Source organism: Gymnoscopelus microlampas (assembly GCF_963454915.1).
Source record: "Gymnoscopelus microlampas genome assembly, chromosome: 16".
In the NCBI taxonomy this organism is placed as follows: Eukaryota; Metazoa; Chordata; class Actinopteri; order Myctophiformes; family Myctophidae; genus Gymnoscopelus; species Gymnoscopelus microlampas.
In genome coordinates, this window is record NC_139953.1 from 9,611,210 (window position 1) to 9,630,995 (window position 19,786).

The window sequence follows — 19,786 nt, forward strand, 5'->3', positions numbered from 1 at the left end:
TCCTGGCTGTACCTTTTAATCATTTTATCGTACTTGATTTTATTTGTATTGTTCTTTTTATTTCATTACAATTCAGTATTATCTGTATTATTATCTTGTGTGTATTGTATTGTTGCTGTTAGCACAGTCTCTGTAGAACATGTCCCGCCAACATTTCACTGTTTGTACCCGTATGAGTGACAAATAAACCCATTTGATTCTTTTAGAATTAATTTAGATTGTCAAGGATTATGGCGGAGTTGTGAATGTAATTCTCAACGAGAGTGTGTGTGTGTGTAGGCTTTAGAGATGAATATTCACACAGACAGACATGCAGATACATCCACAGAGATACGAAGTGGATGCAGAGATGATGACAGTGCCCTCTAGGATTGACACACAAGCACGCACGCACGCACGCACGCACGCACGCACGCACGCACGCACGCACGCACGCACGCACGCACGCACGCACGCACGCACGCACGCACGCACGCACGCACGCACACACACACACACACACACACACACACACACACACACACACACACACACACACACACACACACACACACACACACACACACACACACACACACACCGCCAGCCAAAGCCCCTTGTTATTCCTCTGAGGTTCTTTTTTTTTTTAGGTCCACATCCACAGTCACTTTGTAAATGCAATGGTCACTTTGTAAATGGTACGCTGTTAGATCCTTAACTCTGAGAGTGTAACGCTATTAACGGAGCCATTAGGATCCATTTTGACACTCTCAGAGTTAAAGTAACACTCAGGATATGACAGCGTATACCATTGCAGACCCCTGGCATAAATAAACACACACACACACACACACACACACACACACACACACACACACACACACACACACACACACACACACACACACACACACACACACACACACACACACACACACACACACACAGGCCTGTCAGGCCTGAGTATGTGTTGATCCACAGTAGTTATTTTGGGAGTCTGTCCTCCATCCCAGCTGTCGCTGCCAGACATCAAACCCCCCTCCCCACTCTCTCTCTCTCTCTCTCTCTCTCTCTCTCTCTCTCTCTCTCTCTCTCTCTCTCTCTCTCTCTCTCTCTCTCTCTCTCTCTCTCTCTACCTCTCCATTGCACACTCTCTCTCCGTCTTGATCCCTCTCTCCTTGTCTCTCCTTCTATCCTTCACTCCACTGTTTCGGGTAAGCAACTTTTACACTCTTTAACAGCGCTGGCTTTAATGTGGGTTTAATGTGGGTTTGATTATTTTCTGTGTACCTCTGTTAGTTGGTCTTTGTTTAATTGATGGACATTTAATTGCTGAGTCAGTTTGTTGGTATCAGTGTTTGTGAGTTGGTAGGGAGTTTGTTTTAGCTGAGTCACAATGTCAATGTATACCATTGCCAATTATGACACTAAATGGTACTTAAGTAAAAATGTAATTACACAGTGATAAAGACAATGTGGCAACAAGTGAAAAAAAACAGTCAAAAATGCTTTGTGTACATTGTAAAGTTCTTCATTCTAAAGTTTATTTTCACCTTGGTTGATTGGTGACAGAAAAACATGGTATAGAACAGGACTCAGGCCTGAACTTACTTTTTTACGTGATACAAACGTAGTTTAATGACCTGCAGAATATGTGTGATCTTGTTTATCGCTGTTTAGTGGTTATTTTCATAGCTATCTGGATTCAAGGAAAGATGATACAAGCGGTTGGGCAAGGCTGTGGGCCTGGTTTATCCTGCTGTGACGTGTGTGTGTGTGTGTGTGTGTGTGTGTGTGTGTGACGTGTGTGTGTGTGTGTGTGTGTGTGTGTGTGTGTGTGTGTGTGTGTGTGTGTGTGTGTGTGTGTGTGTGTTGGGGGGGGGGTCTGTGAGGCTAACACAGTGTTTCCCTATACCTGGGGTCCAGACCCCCCTTGGAGGGGGGGGGGGGGGGGGGCAAAGATCACAGGTGGGGGGCGTGAGGAGCCAAAGATCACAGGAGGTGTGAGGTCTTGTCTGTTTGGAGTTGTAAGCATGTATATCAAAACTTGCTTTCATTCACTGCCAGTCTATCAGACCAACTAAAAACATATTTTACATAAAGTAAAAAAAAAACATATGTAAATATATATATATATATATATATATATTATTATTATATCCAAAATAGCCAATCTACAAGTCGCAATGTGGCGCATTGTGGGATAGTTGATCTTGCTATTTGTCGTACAGAAGTATGTAGGTTTTAAATGGTTAACGTGTCTGAAAAACAGTGTGTGTGTGTGTGTGTGTGTGTGTGTGTGTGTGTGTGTGTGTGTGTGTGTGTGTGTGTGTGTGTGTGTGTGTGTGCGTGCGCGTGCGCGTGCGTGCGTGTGCGTGCGTGTGCGTGCGTGCGTGTGTGTGGGGTTGAATGTAAGAAGGTGGGCTCCAAGGAAACCACTGTGCTAACTCAGTGGTACTGTAGCTAACTCTCTCTCTCTCTCTCTCTCTCTCTCTCTGTCTCTCTCTCTCTCTCTCTCTCTCTCTCTCTCTCTCTGTCTCTCACACACACATGCATAATACTGACACACCAGCACACACTACCTTAGAGGTGTTCGTGTTTCCTGAGAAAGCGTATATATTATGGATGCCATCAGCAGAGGTTGTATGACGTACAGACAGTCGTAACACTTTGACCATATTTAGACACTCTCAGAATAGACCCCAACACAACAGGTGCTTTAAAACATAAAGGGGGAGGGGCTGCTCCATGTGTGTGTGTGTGTGTGTGTGTGTGTGTGTGTGTGTGTGTGTGTGTGTGTGTGTGTGTGTGTGTCCACAAGTACAGTAGAAAAAGAAAAAAGGGTGTTTTAGAGTTAGATTTAGATTTATTTACAATTAGGGAAATATTCAGGTTGCGGTTATGTTTAGGATTAGACATTTAGTGGCAAACACACACACACACACAGATAGACTTTTATTTTGAAAAAGTAGGGACACTGTGACAGGAAGCCTTGTTGCTGTTTCTGCTAACTTAACTAGTGGTGCTGCTGCTACACACAGCATCTTATTGAAGAGGCTTGACTATCATTGGAATAAATGGCACTGATCAGCAGCATCCAGACAGCGATGGTCGCTACAGCATGTACTAACTAGACTATGTTCACGACAGCAGAGGAGACAATGGGAGAGGAAAGCACATGCTCCGTGAGTTGTTGGGATTATGATGAGAGGAGGATTGATCAAACGGATCCATTTATTCCATAGTAGCTCTGGTCCATAGCCTTGAGAAGGAGAATCCACCGGATAGTTGCTCCACTGCGCCCCCTACAGATTTTGACAATAGAAAGATTCCATTGACCAGATCCGTAGGGGGCGCAGTGGAGCAACTACAACATTTTTCCATCCGGTGGAATATTTTATTTTCTGGCCAAAAAGCGTATTTTAGACGTGAGGTGGGGGGCTCCGAGTGTCCCCACCGAGTAAAGTAGGCTTTTAACATCTTAAAACCGTCTTTGTTTTGGTTTAGCGAAAGTATATGTGTTATGTTTACTACAGACGAGACGCTGCGCAGCCTGAGCTACCGGGGGTGTGGGGGCAACGGCTGGATGAGTACCATAGCGTTAAGGAGAACTCCTTCTAACGCTATGGACCAGAGCTAACTCCACCATAGGCCTATAGCTACTACTGTACATCATGTCAATTGCCTCAGTGTCCATACACTTTAATGCACACTGCGTCATTTCAGCGCATGCTCATTGTGTAGGCCGTGTAGGCGTTTCCCCAGTCCGTTTATAATGAATAATAGATACATATAATGTGCATGTATATATTGTTGTTGTTGTTGTTGTTGTTGTTGTTGTTGTTGTTGTTGTTGTTTGGGTTTGGTTTTCTTTTTGTACATTGTCTTACTTTGACTGTCTTTGAATATTCATTGTATTACATGTTTATTTGCGTATTTGTTCTATTATTTGTTCTGCCAAGGGTAAAACTCAAATAAAGTAAATAATAATAATAATAATAATAATAATAATAATAATAATGAATAGATAATGTACATGTACAGTATGGATACATGTCAGTTGTTCGTGGCATACAGTAAATGTACAGTATGCAAAGTACAGTAAGTGGATGAGGTTTACACAGCAGGCTACTGTATGTCTAGTTTAGATAATAAACCCTGTCCCTTTGTTAAAACCCTTTAAGACCTGATCAGGCCGATTCTACAAATGCCTTCTAAATCAGTACTTCTCACACTTTTTCTTATTTCAAAAGGATTCACCATTTTTAAAACACCAAGATTTTTTCTAAAATGTTCAAAAATAGCAGATCTACAAACTCGCAGCGCAGTACGAAGTGACGCGCTGTGAGCTTATATATCTGCTAAAATCTAAAATTACACACACGCTTTCCCGGCTTAATACACTTGCACCATTGGTTTGTTCTTGGACCAAAGACATATAGGCCTACTGTATATTTGATTTGAGATCAGCGCCTGCATGGGCAAAATAAAGATTTGTATTATGAACAAATATGTATTTAAAACACTAGGCCTATTATAGAATAGCCCAAGTGAATTGGTCAATATTTATTGATGACATTATATAGACTATAGTCTGTCTCATTAAACCATTTTTATTTCATGCAGATATTTCCCCCCAAAACTGAATTCATATAGCCTAGAACTGTTCTTATTTTCAAAGATAAGAGCACAATTTGTGCTGCGTGACTCCATAGCTCATTAATGTACTGTATAGTCCAATTTATATTAGGTGGAGTTTAAAACGTCATATGTCTAATATATTGTACATGTACAGTATACCAAATCATGCATCTGAAATTGAATGTACGCAGTTATGAAATGCCAAATGTCGGCTATTTGTGGAATGATACGTACTGTATGCTTTAGTTTAGTCTACTGGCTATCCAGGGGTTTATCCATGACATGTGCGTGCGCTTACACAAGGATATTTCCATGAATTGTTGAGTTAAAAATGGAAAACATTTCCCATTGTAAAACTGTCCATCTCTCTCTCTCTCTCTCTCTCTCTCTCTCTCTCTCTCTCTCTCTCTCTCTCTCTCTCTCTCTCTCTCTCTCTCTCTCTCTCTCTCTCTCTCTCTCTCTCTCTCCCCTCTCCCCACACAGCCCTGGGTTGATCAATGGAAACCTCGGTGAAAACAGCTGAGGTGATCTCATCCCCTCAGCCCAGCGCTGTCTCCCCATCCCCGGACGAGAGCGCTGACAGCCAGGCAGCCCGCTCACCCGCTCCTGAGGCTCCAGCGGCGGCCCACTTCTCTGGGGACCTCAACCTGGAGGACATGAGCAAGAAGCTGGAGGACATCCTCAGCACCTACGGATCGGCAGCCTCCCTCATGGACAAGGTAACTACATAGCATATAGGTAGGCTTATGCTTATGGGTTACTTGATTAGTTTGATAGATAGTTGATTATTTCATTATTTAATTAGGTGGTTTAGTAGAGAAGCAACACCGGCATTTAATGAAGTATAAAATAGGGTTTTAAGTATTTAAATAGGTAGACTGATAGCTGGTTATTTAGTTGTGGGGGGTAGGTTTGTTGGGCGGTGAGTATAGTGAATTTGTTCGCTTGATCAGCGAAAGAGAGGCTGTGTTGTGGGTGAAGCTAGACCAGAGCTCGATCAGAGAGAGAGATAGGGAGAGGGAGAGGGACAGAAGTAGAGGGAGATGGTGAGCCTACTTCACCAATACAATAACCCGGTCAATGCTGGGTGCCGAAACCTGAACATGCTGAATGACACGTTGCAACAACGGGCGAGTTTATGCTTTTTATGGAAAAAGTGTGAAACAATGTATGCTGTGTGGTTGATATATTGCTACAGTCAATAGCCCAAAGGGGTTTTAAGCAGTAGTTGACAATCTTTAATTGTAACTAGAAAGGTGTGCTCAGTAGAGTGCAAATCTCCGCCAGGAGCCGTGCCCTAGCTCCCTCCATCTTTCTGTCTGTATGGGGCATGTGACTGTTGTGGGGTTGTGTGTGCGTCTACAGCAGTGGCTCCCAACATTTTCTGGATCAGGGTCCACTTGAAAATCTCAAGCGTTTGTACAGGACAGATATGGCATTGAAATATAAAAATGACTGGTACCAATAATCAACATAAATAATGTACTATTTCTAAAACTTAATTTTTTAGTTTCTTTTAAATAGCCAACGTACAAGCTCATAACACGTAGTGACGCAACATGTTGGGAGCTTGTAGATCAACTATTTTCGCTATTTTAAATGCCCAAAATAGGGACACCAGGTTGAAAGTGGTTAAAAGAGCATGGGCAGTGACATGGAAATAATAATGGAAATATTTTTTTTTTATACATATGAATGGAAACAATTCTAATGATTATACAAAATAATTGTGTCCCAAATAATTATGATCAATCGATTATGTAATAATTGTGATCAATCGATTGTGAAAGGCCTAGCGTTTATGTAGAAGCATGGCTTGGCATGACACTGTTACACTTCAACATGCACTGTTGCAGTGAAAGGCTGTGTCTGCTCTTCTGTATTTAGACTTGGCAAACATATTTAGCTTTGGCATGCCGGGAACTTGCAGTCGCTCAAAATAGGACCGAACATATGAATCTTCATAAACGGCACCATTAAGTCCGCAAGGGATGATGGTGTGACTAAGGGATTCACTGAAAAAATACATTTGTACATGAATTTATTATCAACTAGGATGCAAGTTTGACGAGTTGGCATTTCAGTCATGGAGCCTTCGCTTGTGCATATTGTTGTTGTATGCCTGTAGGCAGAAGGCCAGGAGCGTTGTAATTGGCTAGTGCAGATCCTATATACCGGACCGACAGCTTGTGTCCGATCGGCTTGTCCAATAGCGTTTTGGGGTGCATATTCCATAGCCTGGAGGGATGATTGCTCTGCGATGATTAACTCACAAAACATATTCAGGAATTTAGGTCCTTGGCCTGATGCCAGTGCACTTAAGACATATGACGCCGATTGGCCCAGTAGGGTGCGAGATGCAGACAGACACACGCACAGATACACAGACACACAGCGATCACAGCATTTGCCTGCCTGTCGGCGATAATAATGATAAAGTTTTGTTTTGTACACCTCAGACGGTGGTGGTGAAGCCAGACGAAGACAGGATGGAGGAGGAGCCAAGCGATGACGTCACCATCGCCAAGGAAGCAGGTGGGACAGGGAAGAGGCACAGTGGGATCATGGGGAACATGTCAGGCCATGATGTCATAATCAATCACAACGTCCGGTCCATTCATGTTGAGAATCTCTGACAACATAACATCAAACAACACAAATTCTAACAACCCCTCTCCCTTTCTCTCTCTGTGTGTGTGTGCGTGTGCGTGTGCGTGTGTGTGTGTGTGTGCGTGTGCGTGTGTGTGCGTGTGCGTGTACGTGCTATAGACAATGTCATGCAGAGTCTGAAGAAGTTGTCTTCTCCGGATAAGAAACTAGAAGTTCTGGTCAAAAAATATGCTGAACTGGTGAGTGCATCAGTCCACAAACATGTCTACCTACATACATACACACTTGCTGTATTAGGGCTTCATTTCGCCGCTGTCATGCAGAGACCTTTGTATGTCTAAAACCGTTTACTTTTCAGGAAAATAAATATATAAAAAATACTTGAGTAGGTCGTTAATTTACGAAAAAATATAAAAAGTTGAAATATGGAAATCTAAGGTTTCGGCCTGACAGTGACGATATGCATGTCTATACAGTATGTAAAAGTAGCCTTGGGAGGCAATGGTTCCCAAGCCTTGTGGTTCATACTGTAGGTCAGGAGCCTAATCCCCGAACACAAGGCATCGTCTCTGTTGGGTACAAACCTCATTATGTCCAAAACTGTTACTTTTCTGGACTCAAATTCAAAAGCATCAAAAGCAGCAGATCTACAATCTCAAAACGCGTCACTTCGCGCGGCGTTTCAAGCTTGTAGATCTGCTACTTTTCATGCTTTTGTGTGACACTGTGGTATGATGATCAAGTAAGACGTTAATTTACGAAAAAACACAAAGTTATATTAGAATTATGGAGATATGGTGGTTTCTGCCTGACAGCAACGATATATCCTTGTCTCACCAGGCCGAGGCGCGGCGGGCGGACGATAAGCGGCAGCGCACTCTGCAACAGAAGCACGGCGTCCTGATCAGGGAGAGGGAGAACCTCCAGGCCGAGAACAGCAGAAGCATCCTGGCTCGCAGCAAGATGGAGAATCTCTGCAGAGAGCTGCAGAGACAGAACAAGAGCCTCAAGGTAAGGTGCACCGGTCCACGGCCATTCATAAACCATGACAGACATGTCCAAAGTCTTGCCGGGGGCGCTGAGGGCAGAGTTTTTGACATGGCCTGCGGCTTCTTTCCTAAAATGTATTATTGATGGCCTCCCCAGTATAGTCATGTGAAATTCATACACTGAAGTTCCTGAGAGTTTTTAAATGAACCTGGTCTATTCACCAAAAAAAAAAGGGCTATCGTATTTTATTTACACTTTTGTAGCCTGGGATCAATACCATTTTCGGGTTTCTGAAAAACGTTTCTTACGTCATCAGGCGGCCGGAACCACCAACCGGAACCTCCGGTGCTATGCACCTGCAAAATGATTCTCATAGTTTAAAATGTGTTTAGTTTGGTATACTCGTTTCGTTTCTTTTGGTATAATCGTTTCGTAAGTCCATCTTTTATTCTAACTCGTAGCGTGACTAGCCAGAATAAACTCATTGATTTGCATTATGTGGGGAACAAAAACAATGCGACGCCAACCGGAACCAACCACCGGAACCACCGTTTTTATTTCTTCTCTCTTCTCGGTTTAGAACGAATACCAGGCTTTCCTCCATTGGTGGAAAGTCTGGTGATGCGAGGTTAACACTTTTGTAGTTTGAACAAATGACAATGTATTGGGCTGTAAATATAATTGCAGTGCATGCATCTGACAAAAAGGCTGAATAGTTTTTGGCTTGTTCATAGTACAGATGAGTCACTTGTACTTTGGCTACCCTGCCAACAAAAGACTATTGATATTCCACTGTAGTTAATGTATGTACACGTACAGTATGTGCAAAACCTTGTACCTTGTCATACAGTACTGTATGACAGGAGTGGCTCTGAGGTATTTTAATATTTTCAAATATGGCCCTTTTAACCCATTCATACCTGAGGCCGATCCTACAAATGCCTTCTAAATCAGTAGTTCTCGAACTTTTTCGTGCCAAGGACCCCCGTCTGAAAATGTTTTGTGCCAGGGACCTCCAGAAGAGAAGATAATACATTTTTTAAATGCATAAATAGCAGATGTACAAGCTCGCTGAGAGCTTGTACATCTGATGTATGTATAATAGCTAAAGTCTAAAATGGCACAGAGGCTAGAGGCCATGGTTATCTGGGGCGCATGGAACGTTTCGGGAACCCCTATCCTATCTCAGCCTCTCTCCTTCTCACCCTATCCGTCCCGCCACCCACCTCCCTCTCCCCCTCCCCCCTCCCCAGGAGGAGACTCTGCAGCGGTGCAGGGAGGACGAGGAGAGGCGGACAGAGATCAGCGCTCACTTCCAGAGCACGCTGACCGACATCCAAGCCCAGATCGAGCAGCACAGCAACCGCAACTCCAAGCTGTGCAACGAGAACGCTCAGCTGGCCGACAAGCTGGAGAACCTCATGCACCAGTACGAGAACAGAGAGGAGGTACTGTACTGTACAACACCATGTATTGTACTGTATGTGTTACGAACATTCAGGGCATACTTAGGAAACATTCAGAGGGCATAGTTGCCAGCAATAGCCTATATATGGAGATCCCCATAGATGGAGATAATAGACCTGCACAGTCGTCATAGAGACCCAAACGTGCCATATGTACGGAGTCTGACATCAGCGAACCCTTCCCCGAAACTCCATGTATAGACATAGCCATAACGTCCAGGGCTGAAGTCTTGATCCCATATTTGGCCATAACTAACATCGGCAGCTCCATATATGGAGACGTCTGACACTATCTGACATCATCATAGTGATGTCAGGACCGCAAGCCAGCATTATAAGAAGAGGCTCGAAACCTCTCAGATAGACACATTCCAGAGCGATTCCGAGAGACATCTTAACTCTCTCCCGAGTACCAGGAGATTGGCTGGCCTTACAACCCAGTTAATCACAGATTGCATATTCAGGACGACTAGCTGGCCTTACAACCCAGCTAGGCCTTCAAAGTGGCTCTTGAGTCCGGTTATAAAGAACCAGTCGATTATCATTGTTATAGTATGTATGTTTGTTATTCATCTATTGCTGTATGCTCTGCTTTGTATGTTACTTGTTTTTATTTTAGGGACTTTTAGGGCTGTTTTCCCGCTTATGGTAACTTTTTAGGCATTTCTTACTATCTTGAAAAACATTTTTAAATAGTTAAATAGTATCAAATAGCCGATCTACAAGCTCTCAATGTGTCGATGTAGATCGACTATTTTACATACAGGACTTTCACTTGCAACAGAGCAGTGTTGATTTTGACAGCAAACTTTGATTCAGTTTTAGTCATACTCTTTTGAATAAAATTCCATTTAGTATTAGTCACATTTTAGTCATCTGAAATGTTTTAGTTTTAGTCCAGTTTTAGTCGACTAAATATCATAAGATTTTCTACAAGCTCACGCGTTGTGTGCTTGTAGATCTACTATTTTTCTTAGTTCTACTGGATCTCTTCTCCACTAGTCCGTCCCTAACGTTTTAGTCTAGTTTTTATTTGCTGACGAAATTGACAATATATTTCTAGTCTTAGTTTTAGTGATCATAGTTTAGTTTAATTTTGTTTTTATTTTGTTTTCGTCAGTGAAAAAATATAGTCGACCATTTTTCATCATAGTTTTAGGCGACGAAATCAACACTACTACAACAGAGTAAATCTACATGGCAGTATTGATACTTTTCCTTAAGTAAAACATGTGCTTACTTCTTCTATCACTGGTGTTCTGTGTGTGTGCAGAGTCTGGAGAAGCTGAACATGCACCGTGACCTGCAGCTGAAGCTGTCTGACACCCGCCTGGAGCAGTCCAACGCTCTGCTCGCCGAGGCTGAGGAGAAGCACAAGAGAGAGAAGGACTATGTGAGTAGTTCTCATCATGATGCTCATCCTCGCTGTCGGGTGGGAGCCTTCTGTGTCCAAAACTGTTACTTTTTTAGGAAATGGACAAAAATAACGTGTGTTCCAATGGATCCAATGTCGCTATTGTTTAGTCATCAGCTCTTGTTATGTTCAGACTTTACATTGGTTCAATATTTATAAAACCCACAGACAGAATTAACCACTTTTCCTTTCACTTTCCACACAAAAAATAATGATAGCGATACAACGATTTTAGATCGACTATTTACGCTACTACAGTGTGCTCGACTCTTGTATTACAAAGTAGTGCATTCATTTACTGAACAATATGGGATACAAGGTTTCTGCCCGACAGTGACGATATTCAGTCAAATACTGTACATCAGCAACTCAACTAACCAAAGGTGAGTTGCTGGTGCACTTATATTGTATTAACATAACATTTTCTTGGATTGTGTGGCTTTAATATTTTTGTTTTTACATCGCCAATACACTTTATACATTTACTTGTGAACATTTCTAAATACGTTTATTATTATTATTATTATTATTATTACTACACTTATTATTATTAATATGTTGTTTTTGTTGTTATTATCAGTATTATTGTCATTATTATTAACATCACTATTGCCATTATTATGAACAAACTTGTAGAGCGGTATTTCCGGGTAGAATGCCTATGGATATGTACAAAATAAAGTGACCAGAACATTGGCTATGTTTAGTTTGACAAAATTATATATGTCTAATAGTCAATAACATTATCATAAGTGTCCTTATTATGGAACATATTAATATATAAAAGTGTTTGTTGAAGAATAAGAACGGCCAGGCCTCCTGGCCTGGCCAACCATAATATCCTGTTCTTCCAGAAATAAGCTTAATGAATAATACTGCTCCAATGCGACACTGCCGTAGCTTGGTAAACCATCCCGGGCGTGTGAATTCACATGATCATGTGCCCTCTGCAGACTAGTGTTGATTTTGACAGCACATTTTGATTTCGTTTTAGTCATAGTGTTTTGAATAAAAAAATAGTTTTAGTCATACTTTAGTCATCTGAAATGTTTTACTGTTAGTCTAGTTTTAGTCGACTAAATATCATAAGATTTTAGTCGACTAAATCTACAGTTGATTTAGTCGACTAAGATGTATTTTGGCGGTGCCTTGATGGCGTCGCAATGGATGATTTTATACTTGGTTGCATGCTGAAAATAGCCGATCTACAAGCTCATAACGCGTCGCGCTGCGATGCGTTGTGAGCTTGTAGATCTGCTATTTTCAGAGCGCAACACTTGAGTGCAACCAAACATACTTGTCTTAGTTCTACTGGATCTCTTCTCCACTAATCCCTAACATTTAACTAACATTTTATTCTAGTTTTTTTTATTTGTTGACGAAATTGTCAATATATTTAGTCTTATATATATATATATTTTCGTCAGTGAAAAAAGGTAGTCGACGAACATTTTTTGTCATAGTTTTAGTCGACGAAATCAACACTGATGCAGACCGATGGTTTACCAGGCTAACACTGCCGGCGTGATCTACCCGGAAATACATGTTTGTATTGTGATGATGATGTCATGATGATTTGGTCTATATAGCCTCTGTGCATGACGCCCTAGACTGACTGTGATTGTATGCTGTCTCTGTCGTCGTAGTTACTTAGGGAGGCTATTGACAAAACAAAGAAATGCTGCGCAATGAAGGAGCTGGAGCTGGCCATGAAGAAGAAGGTAATGAATGCCCCTCTCTCTGATCCAACCGTTTGACGCTAACTGTCTCTCTGTCCTATAACCAGTTACTGGTACAGGCCGCTGAGTGGAAACTGCAAGCTCAGGGACTCAAAGAGCAAGGGACTATCATGCAGGCACAGGTGAATATCACAAAGAAATATAATACAAAAAAGCAGTTCCTTTAATGTCAGTGGTTCTCAAACTCTCAAAGTTCCTAAAGATACATTTCTGTGTCCCAAACGTAGAAAAATATTAACGTCCCATTTCTAAAATAGTGAAAATAGCTGGTGGGCAACATCACAATGCGTCGCAATGTGACACGTGAGCTTGAACATATTTTAACATATTTTCTTTTCACTATTTCTTAAAAGTCTGTGACCCCAAAATGGGGCCTGAACCATTGTTTGGGAAACACTGCAGGGAAACACTGCTTTACAGTATGTCACGAGAACAGAGAAACGGTAGAACAAATTAGTATGAATACTGTCCTCGTGTCCTGTACAGGTTTACTGTAGCACACCTGTGATAACCTGTGAGCTCCGGCCAGGTTACATGCTGGTTTGCGATGACATTGAATAAGGTATAATTCCACTGCAGGGAAATTGAGTTTTCAAGGTCATATAGGAAAGAATACATAGAATACAAGATGTATTATTCGAGGACTGACCAACTGCCATGCTCACAAAAACTACAGGGTAGGACATGCAATAGAACCTAAACGTGATTACACACTAGGAGCCTTTATTTTGTGCGATTCATTTGCATTAATTAAAACTGATGTTTGTGTCATGAGCACATCCACATGAAACGTGAATATTACACAATGATAAAGCAAAAAAAGAATCTCCTTTCCGAAACTAAGTAAAATTTTCATCACGAATAAAAGCATCGACCCGTATGAATGAGACAATGTGCAAATTAATAGTTTGATGTGAAATATTCACCAATACATTTTTGGATTGTTTCTTTGCGACGCTCCAAGTGTGTAAGGACCTTAGGACTACATGTAGGCCTATGCTACTACTACTGTATTCAAGTGTTGTGTCACTGTGTGTACAGTAGAGTCATGCAGCATGCAGTGGAAAAGGATGTTGTTAACCACTTTCAACCCTGCATCCCTATTTTGGGCATGTCATTATAGGTGGGGGAAAATATGTAATTTGTATATAAAAAATATATTTTCCCCCAACAACAGAGAAAATAGCCAACCTACAATCTCAGAACGCATCATGCTGCGAGTTGTGAGCTTGTAGGCTATTTTCCCCAAGAAATTATAAAACACTTTCAAAAGCATTTTATACTTAGCTGGTTAAGCTAGGTTAAGCTTAACCACCTAAGCCCCTAGCTGTATATCTTTGGAGGAAAACAACATCAGATAGTCGTAAGGGAAAACGTTGTTATTGCATGGATTAACTCCTGAGCAATGTGGAGCATGGACATAATTCCTGAGACTAAAATGGCATAGTGTGAAATCTTGCAGTGGAAAGTTGTACAGATTAGGGCTGCATCTTAACCACTTGAACCATAGCATCCACAATCTGTGGGGAACATTAGCCGAAAATAGCCGATCTACAAGCTCTCAACGCATCGCGTTGTTAGCTTGTGGATCGGCTATTTTTGGCGAAGAAATTTGTAGAGGGGAAAAAGTGGTCCACAGTACAGTAAGTAACCCAGGTCCGTTTGACTAAGAATAGAGGGTTAAAGTGGTTAAGGCTGATGCTTACTATATGTACATCAACATTACTTCAAATGTCTCTCCACTTTTCAGGGTTTGGTGACTTGTTTTAGCAAACACTGAGTTCATTTCCTGGGGGATTTTTTTTTTTACACTTTCAATGTTATTTTTACTGTTATGGATGTTATGGTATGTCTGCAGTTCACAGTAGTTAAATGCCCAGGCTCAGCAGTCATGTTTTAGATGTTTTTACAAGTCAACTAGGACCTCACCATGGGTGGGTGTCCTGCATCCCAAAATGGCTAATATGATAGAAATAGTTGAATTAATTGACTTGGTTAAAATTGACAGTAGAGTAGTAGAGTTGATTCAAATTGACAAGCATTTGACTCATGCATGCAGGTGCTTTCTGACAATGCAGCTGTATGTGTAGTTTATGTGGAAAATAAGCCTGCACTGTTGGGTGTGAGTCCCTCTGTAGCTCAGTGTGTCTGTCTGTCCGCAGTTGTGCCTGTATTCCCAGAAGTTTGACGAGTTCCAGATCACCCTGGCCAAGAGCAACGACATCTACGTCAGCTTCAAACAGGAAATGGATAAGGTAGGTTGTCACTAGGGGTGGGGATAGGTCATGTATGTTTTGAGACAGCATGTGCATAGAGGGTGTAACTAAGATTTTTTATGATCAAGGCTACCGTAAGGTCAATACATGCTTCTTCTGATGTCGCGGGAAAAAACTGCCGTTTCGGATGGGCTTTCCGAACTAGATCGGACTGTCAGGACATCTGGCTATATGCAGGAGTTCTGAGAAGAAGTTCTGAGTGACATCAACGTGTTGTGTAGTTATATCACCTCCCTTTCCGGAAACTTCGGAAGGAGCATGTATTGCGCTTTAGGTGCCTGCAGGCGGCCATATGAATGGATAGAGCTTGTGAAATAGAAAGTTCCAGGTTCAATTCCCAGCTCCGGCAATGTGTCGCCGTGTACCTGAGCAAGACACTTAACTCCTAACTGCCCCCCCCCTGTGCTCAGTCTGACCACTTGAGCAGCAATCAGCTGGGTGAATTTACCAAGTGGGATCAAATAGGTATAATATTATTATGGAGGTCTTTGTCATTGTCAGTATTAAAAAAAAAATCAACAACTAAAATAGAAAAAATAGCTACATGCTCACACATCTACCTTACAATTGGAATCTACAGTCATGCGCGAGAATGTTTGTACGTTTGTACAACACCGCGCTGCGCACTGCGCATGCGTGGACACACTTTCCCTAACCAATTACACGCCACTTCACGCTTACAACTCCTGGACATGGCAACCCCGTCAACCCCGGCCCCCCCATCCAAATACTGTCTGTCTGACTCTTTGGGAGGGTTGCACGCAGCGAACGCCGTCTCGCTGGGCTGAGCGGGCTGCTTCATCAATCTGTGCCGCACATTCTGGTCCTGCAAGAACCTGTGTGAATAGATAGATAGATGAACGGGTGAAATGTGTCCGTCTCTCAGTTTGCTTTCGTTTTCGGTTTGCGTCTCGAAACAAACACTGCTGTTGCTCTCGCTTTTGGTTTGCGTGTCGAAAACGTCTACAGCCTACTACACAAGAGCCTCGCGCCAGCGACTAGACGGAAGGGTCGCGTAGCGACCCGCACCTCTAGTTATTTACAATCTCAGTGGCCTTGTGGTTAGTGTCCGCTCTGAGACTGGGTGGCCGGGGTTCAATCCCCGGCCAGGTCATATAAAAGACTATAGAATGGGACCCAATGTCTCCCTGCTTGGCTCGCAGCATCAATGGCTGAATTGGGGGTCAGTCTCTGTGACTTCCTAGTGTCACATCAGCTGACCTATGGGCCACATGGCTCGGCAACCATTGACTCCCAAGGCTACTTACTTTATTTGCTATGTCATCTGTGATGCTGTCAGCACACTTGTTCAATGTGAAACATGTGGTTGTTTTAGATGACAGGGAAGATGAAGAAACTGGAGAAGGAGTCCACCGTGTGGAAGACGAGGTTCGAGAGCTGCAACCAGGCTCTGGCTGGCATGATTGGAGAGGTATGTACTTTATGCTGATGGTGTTGTCATACAAAGTCTCAAACCGTATAAGACCCCCCATAACTCTGAGAGTGTAAAATGGAACCAAATTACAGACCTGTAAGGGTCCATTTGGAACCCCCTCAAGGAACCCTCAGGGTCCCTGGACCCCACTTTGAAGAACCACTGAGTTACAGTATGTAATTTCAAGACATGCTAATGGTCTTTGTGCAGAGTAAAACAACAGGAACTACTTTTGGAGCTTGTTTCAGCTACCCTGGGTACTAGTTAGATGGGTGTAAAGTTCCTGTCCCCCACTGTGAAATATATGGGTTTGAATTCACCGCAGTGCAGCCAGATTGGCCAAGAGTTTAATCAAACACATTTGGCCGCTTACAGCCAATTTGGACCTGCTATTTGACCGTGATCTCAATTCTTTTCCCATTTGCTTCTGTCATGTGCACCCAATCCTCCTTCTCACCATCACCTGCTCCCGCCCTGCCGCATTCACTTCACTCACCCATGCATTTATTCTCTCCCTCCAGCGAGCGGAGAAAGACAAAGAGTTTGAATCGTTTGTGATGAAGATCGAGAAGCTGGAGACGCTGTGCCGGGCCCTGCAGGAGGAGAGGAAGGCCCTGTACGACAAGATCAAGGACGTCCGCAGTGCCAACACCCAGTCTGGCCTCGCGTTCCACGCCAACATGGGCCTGTCCGAGGTTGAGCTCATCCCAGTGGTTGTCCCGGCGGACGCTGTTCCCGAGTCCCTCCTGACCACCCTGGAGATCCAGGAGATCCAAGAACAAGACCCGGTCCTGACCCAGGGCATGACCCGCCTGAAGGAGGAGCAAGCCAGAATGCAGATGTTCGCCGCCAGCCTACTGTCCCCCTCCTCAGACGCTGAGGAAGACGACAGCGACGAGGGCGAGGGCGAAGAGGACGCGATGACCTCGGCGTTCGCCGTCATCACAAAGCAAACCCAAGTCCAGAAGAAGCCCGCGGAGGTGGAGAGCACCGTTCCAGAGAAGGTAGAAGCCAAGCCGACAGCTGAAGCGGCTGTGGTGGCCGAGCCCGCTTCAAAGACAGAGGAAGTAGAGGAGATCCACAAGGAGACAACCGGGCCTCCGCTGGCAGCACCAGAACATGAAGAGAAGCCCACTGAATCAGCACCGGTCACAGAACCAGTGAAGGAGGAAGCCTGTCTAACTATTGAGTCAACAGAGTGTAGACCTGAACCAGAGGAAGTTAAGCAGCCCACACCAACGGTACCAGTACCAGAAGAGAAGAAGCAACTGGCCCCTGAACCACTGTCAGTGCCCACGAAGTTGGAGTCCAACCCACCAGAAGAGTCCAAACCTGCAGAGGAAAAGGTAGGACAGATAAAGGACCAGATATTTAAATACTAGTCCATATCTAAACAACTATATACTTTTACAATTATAGCAATCATGAACAAACATTCGTGAACAACAGTCCCTCACTCTGCTCTTGCTCAGCAGCATCAGTTTTATTTTCTTCGCAAAGTCATCTGATTGTATGGAAATTACTTAAAATGAGTTTTGAAAAGGCGACCCTACAGGAATTGCACAGTGACGACATCACAAGCTCCTAGATGTACACTGTATTGCCAGTGCTTAATAATATTGGCCTAGTGCTAGGGCATATTTAGCTGTTCAAACACCCTTTTTCAAACATGTATAAAACATTTTTATTGTTTATGAGACCATATAAGTACTGTTTTTTTGTTATTTTTTAACATTATTTAAATATCCAGCATTTTAAAAGTGATCCGTTTGCCCTGCCTTTTTAAAGGTTCAAGCTGAAGCGATGGAAATCGAGCAGCCCACACCAGCAGCGGCGGCGGCTCCAGTAAAAGAAGAGACGACCCAGAAGGAACAGCGTGCCCAACCAGTACAACCAGTACAACAAGAAGCGGTCCCTGTCCAGCCAGAAGAGCAAGGTCCCTCCGGAAGCGCCACTGCCACAGCGTCACACGCAGACAGAGCCAACAACAACAACAACTCTCAGCAACCCTTCTTCATCAGGAAGAAGAAGAAGAGGAGCGCTAAGAAAGTGTAGTTCTATTTGGGTTATGGCTGTGTGTCTGGGGGTGGGGTTAGAGAAGTGGTTCTCAAAATGGCGTCCGGGGACCCTCAAGGGGTCCCATGAGGGGGTTCCAGGGGGTCCCCCAGCTGAATGGTTCTTAGGTATAGAAACCAAATGGATCCTTAGAGGTCTGGAACTCTGAGAGTGTGCAAATGGAACCAAATGTACGATAAGGGTCCATTTGGTTCCATTTGTACGCTCTCAGAGGAATGGGGGTCTGTGGCCCCTAATGCATACCAAACTCGGGGTCCTTCAAATTAGAACGTTTGAGAATCACTGGGTTTAGAGGGAGATGTGTGTGTGGGGTTTTATTTATATATGATTTGGTAAGGGTGTGTCTATGTGTTTACCTAGTGCCTTACGACATGGCTGTCTCAACTGGTGTGAGCAAAGTGGTACGTACCAAACGGGTTCTATACCGGGAGCAGACTGACATCATATTAACCCATTAAGACCGGGAACGCATCTGTGTAACCACTTAAACCATTATTTTATACTTTGGCTATTCAAAAATAGCAGATCTACAAGCTCATAGCGTGGCAATCAGCTATTTTTGAAAAATCGTGAAAATGTGTGCAAATTCTTTGAATATATATATTTTTAAAGCAAATCTTAGCTTCTGGGGGTCCCTGGAACAACATATATGACAAAAGTTCGCTTTAAGGAATATATATTCAAAGATTTGCACACATTTTCATTATTTTTCTAAAATAGCAGATCTACAAGCTCGTAGCTATGAGCTTGAAGATCTGCTATTTTTGAATAGCCAAAGAAATCTAGAATGACACAGATGCTTTCCCGGTCTTAATGGATTCAACTAAAACTGCTGTATTTTTTTTTTTTTTCAAATGCAAGTGAAAGTGGGGCCTAGATGACCCATTGCAGTGGGACTTACCTGAAGGAATGAGGAATTTGTAAGTTATCTTTGACGGAATAGATGAACAGGATGATGATGATGATGATGATGAAGATCTTTGCAGCCTGAGCTTTAACAAAAAGGAACAGAATACTTTAAGCTTTGCCTTACGCAAGACAAAAAATAATCTATGCCAAACTAACCACAATACTGTGTCTTTTCCATTGGAAATCACAAAACGATGCTACTGAAATAAAAGTGTTTTTGACATAATTCATCTTTGTGTGTGTTTTATTTT

General features: G+C 42.9%; 1 protein-coding gene across 3 annotated transcripts; it reads left to right on the forward strand.

The window, feature by feature from the left end:
* The first annotated feature begins 1,105 nt into the window (after nt 1–1,105).
* LOC311063483 (beta-taxilin-like) lies at nt 1,106–19,761 on the forward strand. 3 transcript variants are annotated; one of them, XM_084082956.1, is made up of 12 exons: nt 1,106–1,193; nt 5,104–5,339; nt 7,080–7,155; nt 7,390–7,469; nt 8,071–8,241; nt 9,474–9,668; nt 10,960–11,079; nt 12,747–12,821; nt 15,002–15,094; nt 16,452–16,547; nt 17,072–17,896; nt 18,339–19,761. In XM_084082956.1, the coding sequence occupies exons 2-12, from the start codon at nt 5,118–5,120 to the stop codon at nt 18,603–18,605; spliced, it is 2,220 nt and encodes a 739-aa protein (XP_083939082.1). In that variant the 5' UTR covers nt 1,106–1,193; nt 5,104–5,117; the 3' UTR covers nt 18,606–19,761. The 3 variants fall into 3 exon arrangements, with proteins under 3 accessions (XP_083939082.1, XP_083939083.1, XP_083939081.1); XM_084082957.1 differs by lacking the exon at nt 12,747–12,821 and adding an exon at nt 12,887–12,961; XM_084082955.1 differs by lacking the exon at nt 1,106–1,193 and adding an exon at nt 3,099–3,164.
* The last annotated feature ends 25 nt before the right edge of the window (nt 19,762–19,786 follow it).

Excerpts from the sequence above, each read along its gene's own strand:
- LOC311063483 (XM_084082956.1), top strand. The coding sequence starts at position 5,118 with ATGGAAACCTCGGTGAAAACAGCTGAGGTGATCTCATCCCCTCAGCCC. Across the intron at positions 5,340-7,079 it reads CAGCCTCCCTCATGGACAAG|ACGGTGGTGGTGAAGCCAGA; the intron begins GTAACTACATAG and ends TGTACACCTCAG. Across the intron at positions 7,470-8,070 it reads TCAAAAAATATGCTGAACTG|GCCGAGGCGCGGCGGGCGGA; the intron begins GTGAGTGCATCA and ends TTGTCTCACCAG.